The 16,858-nt window shown below is 34.1% G+C and overlaps 1 protein-coding gene across 1 annotated transcript; it reads left to right on the top strand.

The window, feature by feature from the left end:
• The first annotated feature begins 298 nt into the window (after positions 1-298).
• Positions 299-16,697, top strand: sfrp1b (secreted frizzled-related protein 1b). The gene is made up of 4 exons (XM_046861385.1): positions 299-795; positions 4,657-4,867; positions 6,735-6,815; positions 14,799-16,697. Exons 1-4 carry the CDS (start codon positions 499-501, stop codon positions 15,140-15,142), a joined length of 933 nt encoding a protein of 310 aa, XP_046717341.1. The 5' UTR covers positions 299-498; the 3' UTR covers positions 15,143-16,697.
• The last annotated feature ends 161 nt before the right edge of the window (positions 16,698-16,858 follow it).

Genomic DNA, 16,858 nt, shown 5'->3' with positions numbered 1-16,858 from the left:
GATGAGGGAATGCTGAGATGAGAGAACAGAGAGATGAGGGAATGCTGAGATGAGAAAACGGAGAGATGAGGGAATGCTGAGATGAGAAAACGGAGAGATGAGGGAATGCTGAGATGAGGGAATTTGTTCCAGGAAAGATAAAGAAGGCAGAGTTTGGTATTTATTTTTTCTTGTCTTATCAACACACTTGTTTTGTTTTATCCGATCTGTCCAACTCAATTACTCATCATTCCTTGGCGGAAGAAAGAAGGGGGGTGGAAAGGGAGTTTGGGCAAATTCTCGAGATGATTGAGCAATTCTGTCAGAGTGAGCCAAACTGAAAAGCAAGTCGCCTGCCTTTTCTTTCTTTCTGTTCTTTTCGCCGGGTGTATTTGTCTTTGTGCAGCTCAATCTTCAGTTCGATCAAGACAAAGAGAGAGAGAGAGAGAGAGAGAGAGAGAGAGAGAGAGAGAGATCTTGATGATCGCAAAGCATCATTAAAGCTACATCAGTTTCAGCATGCAGGCTCTTCTCGCTCGTGCCGTGATCGAGATGTTTGTGCTGGCGTCGCTCGCGCTGCTCATCCCCGCGCCGTCCGTGGGCTCTTCGTCCGATTACGAGTACATCTGGAGCTCGCGTGGGTACGAAACGAGCCGCTGTGTGGACATTCCCGTGGATCTGCGGCTGTGCCACGGCATCGGCTACACGCAGATGCTGCTGCCGAACCTGCTGGAGCACGAGAGCATGACGGAGGTGAAGCAGCAGGCGAGCAGCTGGGTGCCGCTCGTGCACAGGAGGTGTCACGCGGGCACGCAGGTAAGCTCACGCGACCCCTTTATCCGGTCACTGCTATAATGTGCTTATAATTGACTTATTCATCATCATCATCATCATCATCATCATCATCATCATCATCATCATCTAGAGCTGGGATAAAAATGATTATGCAAAAACATTTATTTATTATCTTATAATACATTTCCCAAAATGTCTTGGCTTTAATACAATCAACACATGATATATGCAATGAAAGAAAAGAAAATTTGACATATGTTGTATATAAAGACTATACGGATTCAAGAGTCTAAAAATGTTTTCAAAATGTCTTAATTCATTAATTTAGATGAATTAATTTGAGATTAATTCATTTGAGATTAATTCATTTAGAAATCCTCAGTGATGTTGACGTTATGAAGGAAAATAAAACCAGACACATGTTGTATATGAAGACAATAAGAATTCAAGAACCTGAAAAAAAGATTCAGAATTGAAAAAAATGTCTTGCAATTAACACAATTTGTGATTTAGGATCATTGTGGAACCAAATGCAACTTCACAACCAATGATGAGAGAAAAACTACACAAAATGCTATAAAGAAGAAAGGATGAGGAGGATTTCTTTCTAGATTTATGCAGCTTTAGAATTGATCTGGCCAACACCTCTACCTAAAATATCCCTCAAACCAGAATACAAACTAAAATCATTAGTTGAAGGTTAACGTTCTTGATCGAGAACACAGCAGTGGCTTGGGATTCTAAAAACCCTAAAAAACTATCCCTTGGCTGCTTATAACAAGTTTATCTTCATTAAAAGCGTTTAAATGAACGCTGTGAAATCTCTTTGAACCAAAACCAGTGCATGAGTAAAGAAACACGAACACATGATATATGCAATGCATTTCAGAAATCCGTAGGGTGTTGACCTTATGAGGGAAAATAAAATTAGACAGTACAGCTGTATATGTAGACAATAAGGATTCAGGATTCTGAATAAAATTAGTCGATAAAAAACAAAAAAAACATCCCAAATTTCATGCCATTAATAAAACACATGCATTGATATATTCAATGCATTTCAAAAATTCTCAGAATGTTGAACCTATAAAAAACTGGACATATACAATACACAGCTAAAAAGCTATAAAGACAATAAGGATTTAAGTCTTAAGTTTGTTTATTTATTTGGTATATCCACAGTTATATACAGTGCATAACTTACAAAATGAAAACATAGCCTGCTTCTCTTTATACTGTGCATTAAAACTAAACAAAGGAATAAGAAATAAATAGAAATAAAGACTAAGGAAATGAAGGATGATGAATAAAACATTTTTTTGTGTCATCAAACATCATATAAAATGTTGGAAAGAAACCATGGGCAATTATTCTTATAATAATAAACTAAAATATTTAATTATGATTATTTATTATTTATAATATTTGCTGTATTTTAAAACTATATCTAGGGACGAATATTCTGTGTGTTAAAAGATGAACCTCTCTGGAGTTTAATCATGTAATTAAGTGATTCAAGTAACCTGTTCAACTGAAAATAATAAATAAAATAAAATATGCCTTTATTAAAATGAAGCACTTTATACATGTAATAGGTTTTACTTATTTGGGTATGTTTTATGTAAATATTTTTTTATTAAGATAAAGAATATGCAGCAGTTTATACAGCACAGTCAATGGCAGCATGCTACTAAATGCAAACAAAATTTTATATATATATATACAAAATATTTACAAAAATAGATCATTACTTTAGCTTTACACAACTGAACAGATTTTTGTTTTTTTATATTTAAAGAAAAAAAATATATATATAAAAAAATACATTCTGATTAAATGTTTTAACTTGGAGAGTTTGAGTTTGGTCAAATCCTATTGCTTTTACAAGCGTATGTGAAGAAATGATTATAAATGAACAAAATAAAAATGCTTATAAATGCTTATGACTTATGAAAAGTTGGGGGCGCATGCACAACGCGAGGCTCAGCGACTCTCCAGTTGTTTTATGGAGAAGCTGATGTTGGATCTACGATGATCGCGAATGTTGAGCTATTTTATTTTATGAGTTTAACAGTAGCTCCTGGTTCCATAATCTCAAATGACTGTATAAGACTGTAGAAAGGACATAACTCATAATCTTACACTCCAGTGCTCATGTTAGTTCTCACGCTCCAGTGTTCTGTATCGTATAAAAACTATAATCACACTCTTGATATCAGCCAAATGAGCCTTTTGAGCCTGGTTCCTCTCAGGGTTTCTTCCTCATAACATCTAAGGGAGTTTTTCCTGTTGTGTCTGTTGTGAAAAGCGCTATAGAAATAAACTTGACTTGACTTTTACTCAGTAATTTTTTTTAGCTCAGTTATTCGTAACTACTCTGCATTAACCTCATACAGTTGTCACATGCTTCTGGGTATATATTTATATTTATATTACATTTATTTATATACATTGCGAGTGGCACTTCTAGTTCAGACTAACTGAATATCATTGTCACTGATAGGTACCATCATGCGATTGTTTAGATATGTTCTTCAGCAATTATTACAATGAAACCATGCAACTTGTAAAAGCAATAGGATTTGACCGCTACTGATGGAGAGTTTTGTCAAAAACCCAAAAGTAAAAAAATTAAATCAGAATGTATTTTTTTTAAATATATAAATACATTTTATATATATATATATAAAATTATAAAATTTTGTTTGTTTACTTTAATTTAGTAGCATGCTGCCATTGACTGTGCTGTATAAACTGCTGCATATTCTTTATCTTAATAAAAAATATTTACATAAACCCCAAAAAGTAAAAACTTTTACATGTATAAAGTGCTTCATTTTAATAAAGGCAAATCTATTTCCTTTTTCCTTTTTTTTCAGTTGAATAGAAACAGGTTACTTGAATCACTTAATTATATGATTAAACTCCAGAGAGGTTCATCTTTTAACACACAGAATATTCAGCCCTAGATATAGTTTTAAAATACAGCAAATATTTTAAATAATAAATAATCATAATAAAATATTTCTTTTCCAACATTTTATATGATGTTTGATGATACAAAAAAATGTTTTATTCATAATCCTTCATTTCCTTAGTCTTTATTTATATTTATATTTATTTCTTATTCCTTTGTTTAGTTTTAATGCACACTCTAAAGAGAAGCAGGCTATGTTTTCATTTTGTAAGTTATGCACTGTATATAACTGTGGATATACCAAATAAATAAACAAACTTGAGACTTAAATCTTTATTGTCTTTATAGCTTTTTAGCTGTGTATTGTATATGTCCAGTTTTTCATGGGTTCAACATTCTGAGAATTTCTATATTTTAAATAATAAATAATAATACAAAATAATAAAATATTTTAGTTTATTATAATTTATTATTTAAAATATTGGCTGAATTTTTAATACTGAATATCTGAATATCACTGACTCTGTACTTTTACTCTGCACAATGACAGTAAAGTTAAATTTATTCCACTCTAATCTAATTTAATCTAATCCTATAAATGCATATGCAAAATGCTTATTAAAAAAAATTCAGAGTTGTATATTTGCATTTAAGCTGATAGATACCATCATGCGACTTTTAGATATGTTCTCCAGCAATAATTATAATAAAACCATGGATGTGAATGTAGAACAAATTTACGGCTTTCACAGAAATGGGTGTGAAATATAAATATATATATATAATACATATAAATAAACCTCTCCCTTATCAACAAAATCATTTGCTATATTGTGTAGATCCAATACTTCAGTCCATCTGAGTTCCAGGATTGAGCACAAAAATATTCAAGGTGTGTGAATACTTATGCAAGCCATTGCATAGACCAGTAACCATATCTCATGCAATATGTCCACTGTCTGCAGGTTTTCTTGTGCTCCCTCTTTGCGCCGGTGTGTTTGGAAAAAGCGGTTCATCCTTGCCGAAAACTCTGTGAGTCTGTGCGTGACGCCTGCAGCCCCATCATGGAGGCGTTCGGCTTCATCTGGCCAGAAATGCTCAACTGCAGCAGGTTTCCACTCGAAGAAAAGGAAATCTGTATCAGTACAAACAACACAGAAACGCATGAAGAATCTGGTGTGTGTATAAAATATGTGTAATAATGTATACAACCTTGTTATATAGTCTCATAGCTAAAAAAATGAAAAATTATGTAATGGCATGAATTTATGAGAAAATATTTAATGACTACACGGTGTGATGTAATGTACTTATTCTACACAGCACATGGTGAAGTGATTTAATTCCACATAAAACTTTATGCACACTTATACAGTCTGTAGAATACTTGTGTGTTAGCTTTACACAGGCTTATACAGTGTATATAATAATTTAATTGCGTATATAGTGTACATCGATTGTGTGTGTTCATCAACACTTTCTATAGTGTACAACACTAAATATAGTCATGTGTAATGTATATATTAATGTACACAGCCGTATGCAGTGTGAAAATTCCTCTTGTAGCTTTGCAGAGTGTGTACGATATGCTATGTAGCCTTACAAAGAATGTAACACTCTATGTAGGTTTATGACATCTATAATACTCTACATAAACATGAGTGTATATACTGTAATTATCTGCATAACCTTATAGCATGTACATGGTATTTAATGTCACTTTATTGAGGGAATATAAAGAAATACTCAGGATAGCCTTATATACTGTGTATGGTCTTCTGTTTAGCTTTATAGAGTCTGAAACAAATATCTTTAAAATGTGTATCAGTGTGTATACTAGTGTGTATAGTATTCTGTAGCTGTATAGTGTGTATAGTATTCTGTAGCTGTATAGTGTGTATAGTATTCTGTAGCTGTATAGTGTGTATAGTATTGTGTAGCTGTATAGTGTGTATAGTATTCTGTAGCTGTATAGTGTGTATAGTATTCTGTAGCTGTATAGTGTGTATAGTATTCTGTAGCTGTATAGTGTATAGTATTCTGTAGCTGTATAGTGTATAGTATTCTGTAGCTGTATAGTGTGTATAGTATTCTGTAGCTGTATAGTGTATAGTATTCTGTAGCTGTATAGTGTGTATAGTATTCTGTAGCTGTATAGTGTGTATAGTATTCTGTAGCTGTATAGTGTGTATAGTATTGTGTAGCTGTATAGTGTGTATAGTATTCTGTAGCTGTATAGTGTGTATAGTATTCTGTAGCTGTATAGTGTATAGTATTCTGTAGCTGTATAGTGTGTATAGTATTCTGTAGCTGTATAGTGTGTATAGTATTGTGTAGCTGTATAGTGTGTATAGTATTGTGTAGCTGTATAGTGTGTATAGTATTCTGTAGCTGTATAGTGTGTATAGTATTGTGTAGCTGTATAGTGTGTATAGTATTCTGTAGCTGTATAGTGTGTATAGTATTGTGTAGCTGTATAGTGTGTATAGTATTCTGTAGCTGTATAGTGTGTATAGTATTCTGTAGCTGTATAGTGTGTATAGTATTCTGTAGCTGTATAGTGTGTATAGTATTCTGTAGCTGTATAGTGTGTATAGTATTCTGTAGCTGTATAGTGTGTATAGTATTCTGTAGCTGTATAGTGTGTATAGTATTCTGTAACTGTATAGTGTGTATAATATCTATGGTAGCCCTAAAGTGTATATAGTACTCTGTAGTCTTTTAATGTGTGTGTGTGTGTGTGTGTGTGTGTGTGTGTGTGTGTGTGTGTGTGTGTGTGTGTGTGTGTATAGTGCTCACTCTGTGTATATAATCTACATAGTTGTAAGCAGTGCGTCTGTTCAATGTAGTCTCACAGAAGTCAGCAAAAGTCTCTTTACAGACCATTATTTTGGTCAAATTTGGAGCAGCAGTGCATTGTGTGTAATCAAATTATTTTGCCTTATCACATATTGAATAATAGATGCTGCTAAATGATATTTGTTCAGATCTATGTGGTGAAAACACATTCATTCAAGTGCTCATCTTTTCTTCCATCATACAGAACAGACACCAGCATGTCCACCATGTGACATCAAGATGAACACAGATGTCATTCTGGAGAACATGTGTGCCAGTGAGTTCAGTAAGTGATTTTTTTTTCTCCTATTTTTAGAGTTATGGTGAATATCATCATTGGCAACAAATATTTCTATAAACACGACTTGTAGACAAAGTCTGTGAATGATGAATTATGATCTATTGTAATAAAAAACATACAATATCTCACAAAAGTAAGTACACACCTCACTTTTCAGCAACCATTTTATTATTTTATTTATGTTCTCAAGAAACAATAATGTAGAAATGAAACTTGGATATATTTTATAGTAGTCAATGTGCAGCTTGTATAACAGTACAGATTTACTGTCCTCTAAAAATAACTCAACAGACAGCCATTATTGTCAAATAAGTTGGCAACAAAAGTGAGTACATCCTTAGTGAATTGTCAAAACTCTGTCCAGAGTGGTAATATATTGTGGGAGCATTAGTGATATCCAGCACTGTCTTAATCCTCCTGAGCATGGAATTCAATAGAGCTGCACAGGTTGTTGCTGGGATCCTTCATGATGTCATAATGCTTCATGGAGCTGCTGGATGTTAGACACATGACGCTTCTCCACCTTCTGACATATTTGGAGAGTGAATCTGTACTGCTATATAAGCTGTATATTGACTACTCTAAAATATATCCTCTGTATAACATCTGAATATAACATCTGTGTGCTACTGGATTTTCTAGACTGAAAGCAAACTGGGGTTAAAACTGACGAATATTGTCATTTGAATGAAGAATATTTATTCTTCATCGATTTATTCAAATAATAACATTATTGTAGACATTGGTGTGGATTTCATTTGATATTATTTGAGTAAACTCATCTTTATTATTTTAATATGAGTTGCTTTTATGCTATACACAATCAGCTTATTTGCTGGGGGGGGGGAATAATATATTTGATCCTAGTCTGCAAAAAATTTAAAAGATTTATTCCGAAATGGGCATGATGTTTTATTTATTTTCTATTCTGGCTGGACAGAAATTGGCCAATGAGATCCAGATGCAAGGGTGACATCTTTGCATCTACATGTTCTCATGCATTACTGTTAGAGTCTGCAATGTCAGCACTTTGTAACAGAAAAGTCTTCAGGGCAGGGAACGTTGTTCTTTGTGGCTCCTTAGTAACTTGACAAGCAAAATTATTTGTTCTTATTGACATTGAGAGAGAGATCAAAGAGAGTCTAGTAAAGGGAAAGGGCGTTTATAGCTGCTATAATGTTAATGATAAGAGGAAATAACTTGTGGTTATTCAACATTAGGCCAGGCAAACTGCTGTGCTACAGAAATGCTCCAAAACATGTTTGTTATATTAAAAACTTTGTATTTTTGGTCTTAAAAAAACTCAAAAGAGATGTTTGTTGGTTGGGATATTCACTGCCTTTGCATCTCATTTTCTATCATTTGAGTAAACTCATCTTTATCTTTTACTGTCACTTGCCTTTATGTTATCGGCTTATTTAGGTTGTATTTCTTACATTTTGTAAAGAGTCAGAAACACTAGAGATGGTTGTGATACCCAGGTTCTGCAATGGTAGATAATGTATATGGACTAAACAATAGTGGATCAGATCTCAGAGGAAAAAATAGAATAAATAAAAAAAGAATAAAACTGACTTCTGCAATGAATGGAAACTATTTTACTTGGACTTGGACGTGTTCACATACTTTATAAAGAGACTTCATTGTCCTTTCTGTTTAAATGATTGTTGCTATATTTATGATTTATTATATTTAGAGTGTAACTGAATTTTTGTGTGAAAGCTGCGGTTTTGTCCAGCACTATTAAACGCTACTTAGAAAACATTTCTTCTTTGATAATAAAAATCAATGGCAACCTCATCAGAGATCATAAGAGATTATAAATCATCAGAACTGGCCGCACCAAAACACAAGCACCTGGACAGCACAAGTCTGCATTGGAGAACATTCCCCACTTGCCGTTGACCCAGCTTTCAAATTTATATCGCCTATTCTTAATCGCTGATGTTTAACAGAGCTGCAAGTCGGTGAATGTTTTCTCGAGTAAATCACACAAAACAGGAAACACAGAACAATCCATATTCCCAAAATATGGCATACTGAACATATTTTTATACAAAATATTATGACAACAGCGTTCTGTCAGGCTGCATTGTTCCTTTAAACAGAATAATTTACAGAATGTCTATAAACTCCTAAAAAACAGGAAATTTAACATGCACCATTTTTTGTAAATTATATAAAAAAACTCATATTGAATTGAACTGGTTGAAATAAAGTTGATATTTGAGAGCCAGAAAAGCTGAAATCTGGGTTGAATTTGGAGATGTGTTGCTGAATGGTGTTAGGTTGTGAAACTCTGTGTAACTCTCACATGATATAAATGTGTGATATGAGAGGATATGAATCCATGTGGATACAGAAACATGCAGAAATTACTGTCACGACTAAAAAGGTCTGGAGAATCTGCTTTTTTGGTTATTGAGAATCAGAACAGATTCTGAAGCAATTTAATTTCTCGAAGAATGTTTTGTTATTGGTGAGTAATATAAGTGTGAAACACTTTAGTGTATATAAATAGTACAGTGTATAATGTGGACTATTAGTTGTGTAAACTGAAAATCAAGATAGAATTCAGTTTTTATTCCAGGATTTCCGGAGCATTTTAACAATTATGAGTATTGTTTATAGCCAGTGCAATGATCAGTAACCTAGAAAGCGTCTCATTGGTGTATCTGCTTATCATATGACTGAAAAATAAAAGAGAAAGGAAACATATTCATGTTTATACCACACCTTTGTTGAATTCTTGATTTGAGTGGCCAGAATTTGGCCAATGACACAGCTGAATCTTGGAATTGATACATCTTTAAATCTTCCAATATTATTTTGGAAGGGGTCTCCACTTTTTAACTTTTTATAGTGACAAAAAAGTCTTCAGAACAGCAAATTTTGTGATTTGTAGGTCCATAATAACCTGAGAAGCAACAAGAAGTAACACAGAGAGGAAAAAAAGTCTAGTGCATTCTTTTGTAAACATAAAACAAAATACACGTGTATTGATTTGTAGAATAAACCTCAGTTTTCTGGATGTTTGAGCATTACCGAATGTAAGGTTATGTGAAACGGTTCATCACATATTGTAATAATAACACGGCTGCATGGCTGTAGGAAACAACTGAAGCACAAATAATGAATTGAAAAAGTCCCCTCCAGTCCAACTCCAGTCTCACTGAACCTTATAAAGACATTTGCATGAGAAAAAACAAGAACAACAAATGCTTGGGAAGACTGCATGGGACTGCCCTCAAGTCTCGAACCAACCTCGTGTCTGAAACGAAGCCTTACTTCCCATTTCCAAAACTATTGTGTTTTTGTAAACATGTTTGTCCTAGTTATTTTAAGAGGGAAAAAAATTTGAACAAAATAGAGACTAGCAATGGAATGACATCTTTTTCTTTTTTAAATATAGCTGCTCTAACATACACTGATCAGGCATAACTTTATACCCACTGATCAGGTAGAACATTATGACCACCTGCCTAATATAGTGATGGTCCCCTTTTTGCCGCCAAAATAGTCTTGAGTCGAGTATTAACAGCATTAACTTCTTCAGACGAGCTCCTGTAGCTCGTCTGTTGGATCGAACCACACAGACCAGCTTTTGCATAAACGAGCCTCAGCTGCCCACGACCCTGCTGCCGGTTCACTACTGTTCCTTTCTTGGAGCACTTTTGATAGATACTGACCACTGCAGACCAGGCACATCCCACAAGAGCTGCAGTTTTGGAGATGCTCTGACTCAGTCGTCTATCCATCACAATTTGGTCCTTGTTCTTGTTGCCCATTTTTCCTGCTTCTAACACATCAACTTTGAGGACAAATTGTTCATCTGCTGCCTAATAAATCCCACCCCCTAACAGGTGCCATGATGAACAAATAATCAGCGTTCACTCACTGGTCATTATGTTATAATGTCATAAAGTTATGCCTTATTGTTGTAAGTGCCGATGTCAGGATTATGCCACAAGATGATGTTCCCCAGAAACCACTGTAGCATGTCATGTGTTTGTTTTAGTAATTAGCCTTTGGATGATTCCTCAGCTAATTCGCTTATTGAATTCGTGGTCTCTTGTTTATCAGGTCGTGAGGTGGACGCCAGTGTGGATATTTATAAAGTGCAAAATGTAAAATGTGTGAGCTTTTTACACATAATGGTTTTATTTTTCCTTTTTTTTTTTTTCTCCACTTCATCAGATTTTTTTTAATATTTTGGTCTGCTTCTTACTTCATATAGAACTACACTATAGGAACAAAAGTATCGGGAAAAATGACTTTTCCAGCCAAATGTGCTTATTCTTCAAACTGTTATCACAAAGTTGGAGGCACACAGCTGTGTAGGGCTTCTTTGGATGCAGTAGCATGAAATAGTTCCTTCACCCAAATCTGTTCCAGCATGACATTGTCTCTGTGCACAAAACCAGCTAACATAAGAATATTATGTTTTATGTGTTAGACATGTAAGAATGGAAGATCTTGAGTGGCCAATTACAGAGCTCTGACCTCAACCCTAATGAACACCTTTGGGCTGAATTGTAACACTTAATGCACCCCAGGCCTCCTCACCTCACCTACAGCAGTATCTGACTTTACTAACATGAGATAATCCAAAAGAGATTTAAACGCAAATCTCTTCATGCACACTCCAAAATCTGGTGGAACATCTTCACAGAAGAGTGGAGATTATTATAAGGAACTGGGAGGCAAAATGTGGAATGAGATGTTCATAAAAGCACACACCAATCTAATGATCAGGTGTCCACAATATTTTTTGTCCATATAGCGTATCATAAAAGACATTTAGAAACGCGATCCACTTGCACAAGGGCTTGTCTGTGTGTACGAGCAGAATAAACACGCGAGATTGTGTGGCAGTGATGTTTGCTTTTGGATCCGGAGTTATTTCATCGGATTCTGTAAACGCAACCCGAGCAGTTGAGGTTCCCCTCCTTTATTCCTTGAATCGATTAAGAGTTCTTGCGAAAACAACACGGTCACGCTGACATGCACTGCAGATTATCTGATTTAAACCAGAAATGGAAGATTCGTTTACCACGAACAGAACACTTCCAGTAACTAGGGAACAGTTTCAACAGTGCGGACTAAGATGTTATCGCCATCAGGAAGCTTCAGCATGGTTGCTAACGGCAACAATGTTTAGAAGGCAACTGTTTATTACTCGCTATCGACTGTTTGCTTTGCAACTCTGTTTAAACTCTGCCTCAAATACTGGAATATTTGATAAATTAGTTTGTACATGACATTTTATAAAGAATCTGTTGTGTTTTATAGAGAGATATTCCCCGGGCTATTGTCTATACGGCGTTCTGTGAGGCCACGCGTATTACCCATAATGCACTGCGATTGTATGCCAAACGGTTGAAAAATGCATTAGCATTAAAGGCTGTGTGCTGATAACAATAATTAATGATGCAGGTGTTACAGTATATAATTAATGATTAATTCCTATTATCACTTTCATTACAGCAGCTATAAACAGTTGCTCTGTGACTCACTTCACTCCTAGCTACAGATGGTCCCTGAGTTACAATGGTTCGACTTTTTGATCTTAGGATGACGAGGAGAGCAGTACAACAAAATTTTAAAAATAGAAATAATTTTACCCAACAGGTACAGCTGTGATGAGCGAATCTCTCGCCCTGTGAGATGCCCCGCTCTCGCTAGCGCTCAACGGAGTAAAGTCTCAGTGTGTATTTTTTTCTGGTTTGAACAGGAAGTTCAGTGATAAAAGTGTGTCTTCCAAGCGCCCATGTATTTATCCTGCTTGTAGTGAAAAAAGAAGAGGAACGCCATCAGTTTGGAGCAGAACATGAAAATTATACATCAGTATGAAGCAGGAAAGACCGTCACAGTCATAGTACCATCTTCGACTTACGATATTTTTGACTTACGATGGGAAAGTTGTAACGTATCTCCATCGTAAGTAGAGGACCACCTGTATTTTTTTTTAATCATTTTTCACACAAACTGTACGAGTGAAACAGAGTTGCGGATTTCTCAAATTGTCATGCATAAGTATGCAAAATTGTGTGTTTTTGAACAGTCCCATTTGCTATTATAATAAACTCCACTTTTCTAGGAAGATGTTCCACTAGATTTTGGAGTGTGCTTGTGGAGATTTGTGATGATTCAGCACACAAGGTTGTTAGTAAAGTCAGGTACTGATGTAGGTGAGGTCTTCCGTGCAGTCAGCACACCAATTCATCCCAAAGCTGTTCAATATGTTTCAGGGCAGAGCTCAATAACAGGTCACTAAGATCTTCCACTCCAACCCATGTAAAGCACATCTTCATTGAGCTGGCTTTGTGCACAGGGACATCGTTATGCTGGAACAGGTTTGGGTTTTCTAGTTAAATGAAGGGAAAATGTAATACTACCACACCCAAAGACATCCTATATACGTGTGTGCCTCTAATTGTGTGGCACAGATGACTAAAAAATTCAGGTGTCCCAATATTTTATATGTACTGTATATAATGTTTTTTTTTTCCATGATGTCTTTTTTCTAAGACCCATAAGACTAACTCAATGTGCACATAAACATCTTTAATCAATAAATGCAACTCCAGATAAAGTACTAGATGAACACGATGACCTGCATTTTTAAGTCCAAGTTTCCCCAGAGCACACATTCCCATTTATTAACTTTAAGACTTTAGCTTATTTCATTTTATTATTACTGTTTTTTAATATCAAAATGTCAATTTGAATATAAATTTTTGTTTTTTACAGCTGTGAGTCATGCAAAATTTGGCACTGTGTTTACTTCAGTGTGTGTGGTTATATATGACTCTATCAGTTTCTAAAAAATAAAAAAAGTCCTGAGAGAAATGAGACTAACATCTATCTATCTATCTATCTATCTATCTATCTATCTATCTATCTATCTATCTATCTATCTATCTATCTATCTATCTATCTATCTATCTATCTATCTATCTATAACTGTATATAAATACTGTATATAATTCGCCATCTAACAGAAGTGCAAATAGTAGCGATGTGCAAATAAACAAAGTGCAGTTATATAAATATAGTATCTCACAAAAGTGAGTGCACCCCTCACATTTCAGTAATCATTTTGGTATCTTCTCAAAGGACGATAGTATAGAAATCAGACTTGAATTAGAGTAGTCAATGTGCAGCTGAACATGAACATGTGAAAACCATTTTTATTAAAAATATGAATAAATAAATATAAAAGAGACAAAATAAATACTTTAATGCAACACACATTTATTCCTGACATCCTTTCTTTACTCAGATATTAAAAACCTTTTGTAAGATACAATATATATATATATATACACCCCACCCACTCTCTCTCTCTCTCTCTCTCTCTCTCTCTCTCTCTCTCTCTCTCTCTCTGCATATATCTGCACTCGCAAATCTTCTTATCCTCACATCACATGACACCATGACACAGATTTTAAAATGGAACAAATTAAATAAAGGGATTAGGAAAAGAAATCTGTTCCCAAAAATGATCATAAAATGATGTATTTCTTCTTCTAAATAATATTATAATTATATTTTAGATATAATTACATCCCCTTTCGAAGGAGCTTTTGTTCTACATATACTGTGTTCACTTTGCATTTTGTATCAGTTTTGTGTTTCAGTGTTACAGTATATTCTGTAAACAGGCCCAGCTCTTTCACACCCTAATCCAGAAGGAGGAAAGGTTACATCAGTTTCAGCATTATGACATGATATACGTTTCATTTAGTACTGATTTATCTCATTTTTTTAAACAAGTTTTTGGGTTAGTTTTACAATGTTTAGCACTTTCATCTGACAGTGTGTTTCACATCTGATCATTTCTTAGTCAAGTGCTTACTTAGTGAACATCCCAAGATATGTGTTTTAAAAAAACCCAAATACTGTTATTTTTAATTCATTTTGACAGCCCTTTTTTTTAACCTTCTTCTTCCTCTTGTTTTTTAGCTATCAAAGCAAAAATCAAGAAGACAAAAATAGAAAAAGCAGACAAGAAGGTGATACTAAACAAGAAGAGGAAAGCAGTGCGAATTGGATCTCTGACCGCTGGGGAACTGAAGAAGCTGGTGTTGTATTTAAAAAACGGAGCTCTCTGTCCCTGTCAACAGCTGGACAATACGATGCGTCATTATCTCATTATGGGACGCAAAGTGGGAAATCACTATTTACTGACCGGCATTCATCAGTGGGACGAAGAGAACATAGATCTCAACAACCAACTCAAAACCCACACATGTCCACTCAATTCCATTTATGAATTACTAACTGCACAAAAAAGGGACACACACTAGGACATTCCTCTAGTGTTCAATGCTTAGTCTATAGACATGCAGTCTCTCTTTTACTGATCACAATAGCTTAATAGGGTGATATAATAAAGAGTGATATACAGTATAATGGGTGATGTGAACGAATAATCATATTGTGATCTGTAGAAAACTTTAATTCATGATATGGATCAAAATGGCTGCAAAACAGAATTGTGAAGATTTGAATTTGATGTTTTTTATTCTAAATCTATCAAAAATGTTTTAATAATAAGAAAATAGGTCAAACTTTTTCATTTTACTTTTTTTAAATATTATTTTTAAATTTTATATATTCATTTGAGAAAAATTCCTGTGTAATTAAAAACCAACCAACCAACCAACCAAAACCCTATTTTTTTCGATAAGTGAAACAATATCAATAATACATACACAAATATATCGTCTTCTCACCCTGCCCTAACTTTAATCCATTCTTTATCTTAATAATGACCAATATAAACCATTTATGATATATATATATATATATATATATATATATATATATATATATATATATATATATATATATATATATATATATATATATATATACAGAATGCCCAGCTGCTGTCAAGGCATGTTTTTACTCTGTAAATTATTTTCACTATATGGATAATGATTTGGAATTCATATTTTCTCAGATGTAAAATCTCAGATCTCAATCACAGCAGATTTTCTTCTATTTGGAAGAAAATGATATTATATTTTAACATTGTTAGTGAGATATACTTTAAGGACAAACAGTAATATGTGGCTCCTTTTGTAACTGTTATAACAAATTTAAGGCACACAATTGTATATGATGTCTTTAGATATAATAGCATTCAAATTTCTATTAATTTCAATTAGGAGACCCAAGCCTGTTCCAGCATGACAATACCCCTGTGCACGAAGCCAGCTCCATGAAGATATGCTTTCCATATAATGTATATCTACACACACACATTCATTCATTTATTCCTTCATTCAGTGCTACCTTGTTTTTAATCACGTTGTACCAAAAATGTATTAGTATTACAGACAGTACAGTTTTTATATACTCACACTTATTACTCTGCCTCTTCATTATAATGTAATATATATTTTTTACTAATCATGTGCTAATAATAAAGAACAGGCTTATATCATGATGCTCTGTAGTGATCCATCTGGAAGGTAGACTTTCTACATAAGCTGCGTTCTGGACCAGTGATTCCATGATAAATCGTATAAAAGCTGTCAAAATGTGATCATTCGCTAGTCTTCCATCAGCGTGACATGCTTGGAGAATAAATGACAAGCTTGGAGTATATGTGTAAAATTCATATGATCAAATCTTCTTTATGTTGTTTTTGTTTGTGCTATTTTCTTGAATTACATCTCAGAGAACTGCATGTTTCATGATAACTGATTTGTAGCATGATTTATATAAACATAGCTTTCATGGAATTTAAATATATACCCTTTCCTTTCATGGAACCTTTTGTAATGTATTACTGTATTAACAGGTTCTAATAAAATGCCATACACATCGCCGGAGAGGGTTTCTGAAACGAAACTCGGCCTCAGTGGATTTATTTGGACATGGGAAAACAACCAATGGTCATGTACTGTGACTACATCAGAATCAGAAAACCTTATTGATAACAGAGGGAAATGGATGGTTACAGTAAAATCAGAGTAAAGATTAAAGTAACATAAAAAAATAAGAAAATGGAA

The sequence above is a fragment of the Silurus meridionalis genome, chromosome 11, assembly GCF_014805685.1.
Source record: "Silurus meridionalis isolate SWU-2019-XX chromosome 11, ASM1480568v1, whole genome shotgun sequence".
In the NCBI taxonomy this organism is placed as follows: Eukaryota; Metazoa; Chordata; class Actinopteri; order Siluriformes; family Siluridae; genus Silurus; species Silurus meridionalis.
Note: the sequence above shows the minus strand (reverse complement) of the source record. Positions and strands in the feature narration are given on the sequence as shown.

Excerpts from the sequence above, each read along its gene's own strand:
- sfrp1b (XM_046861385.1), top strand. The coding sequence starts at position 499 with ATGCAGGCTCTTCTCGCTCGTGCCGTGATCGAGATGTTTGTGCTGGCG. Across the intron at positions 796-4,656 it reads GGTGTCACGCGGGCACGCAG|GTTTTCTTGTGCTCCCTCTT; the intron begins GTAAGCTCACGC and ends CACTGTCTGCAG. Across the intron at positions 4,868-6,734 it reads AGAAACGCATGAAGAATCTG|AACAGACACCAGCATGTCCA; the intron begins GTGTGTGTATAA and ends TCCATCATACAG.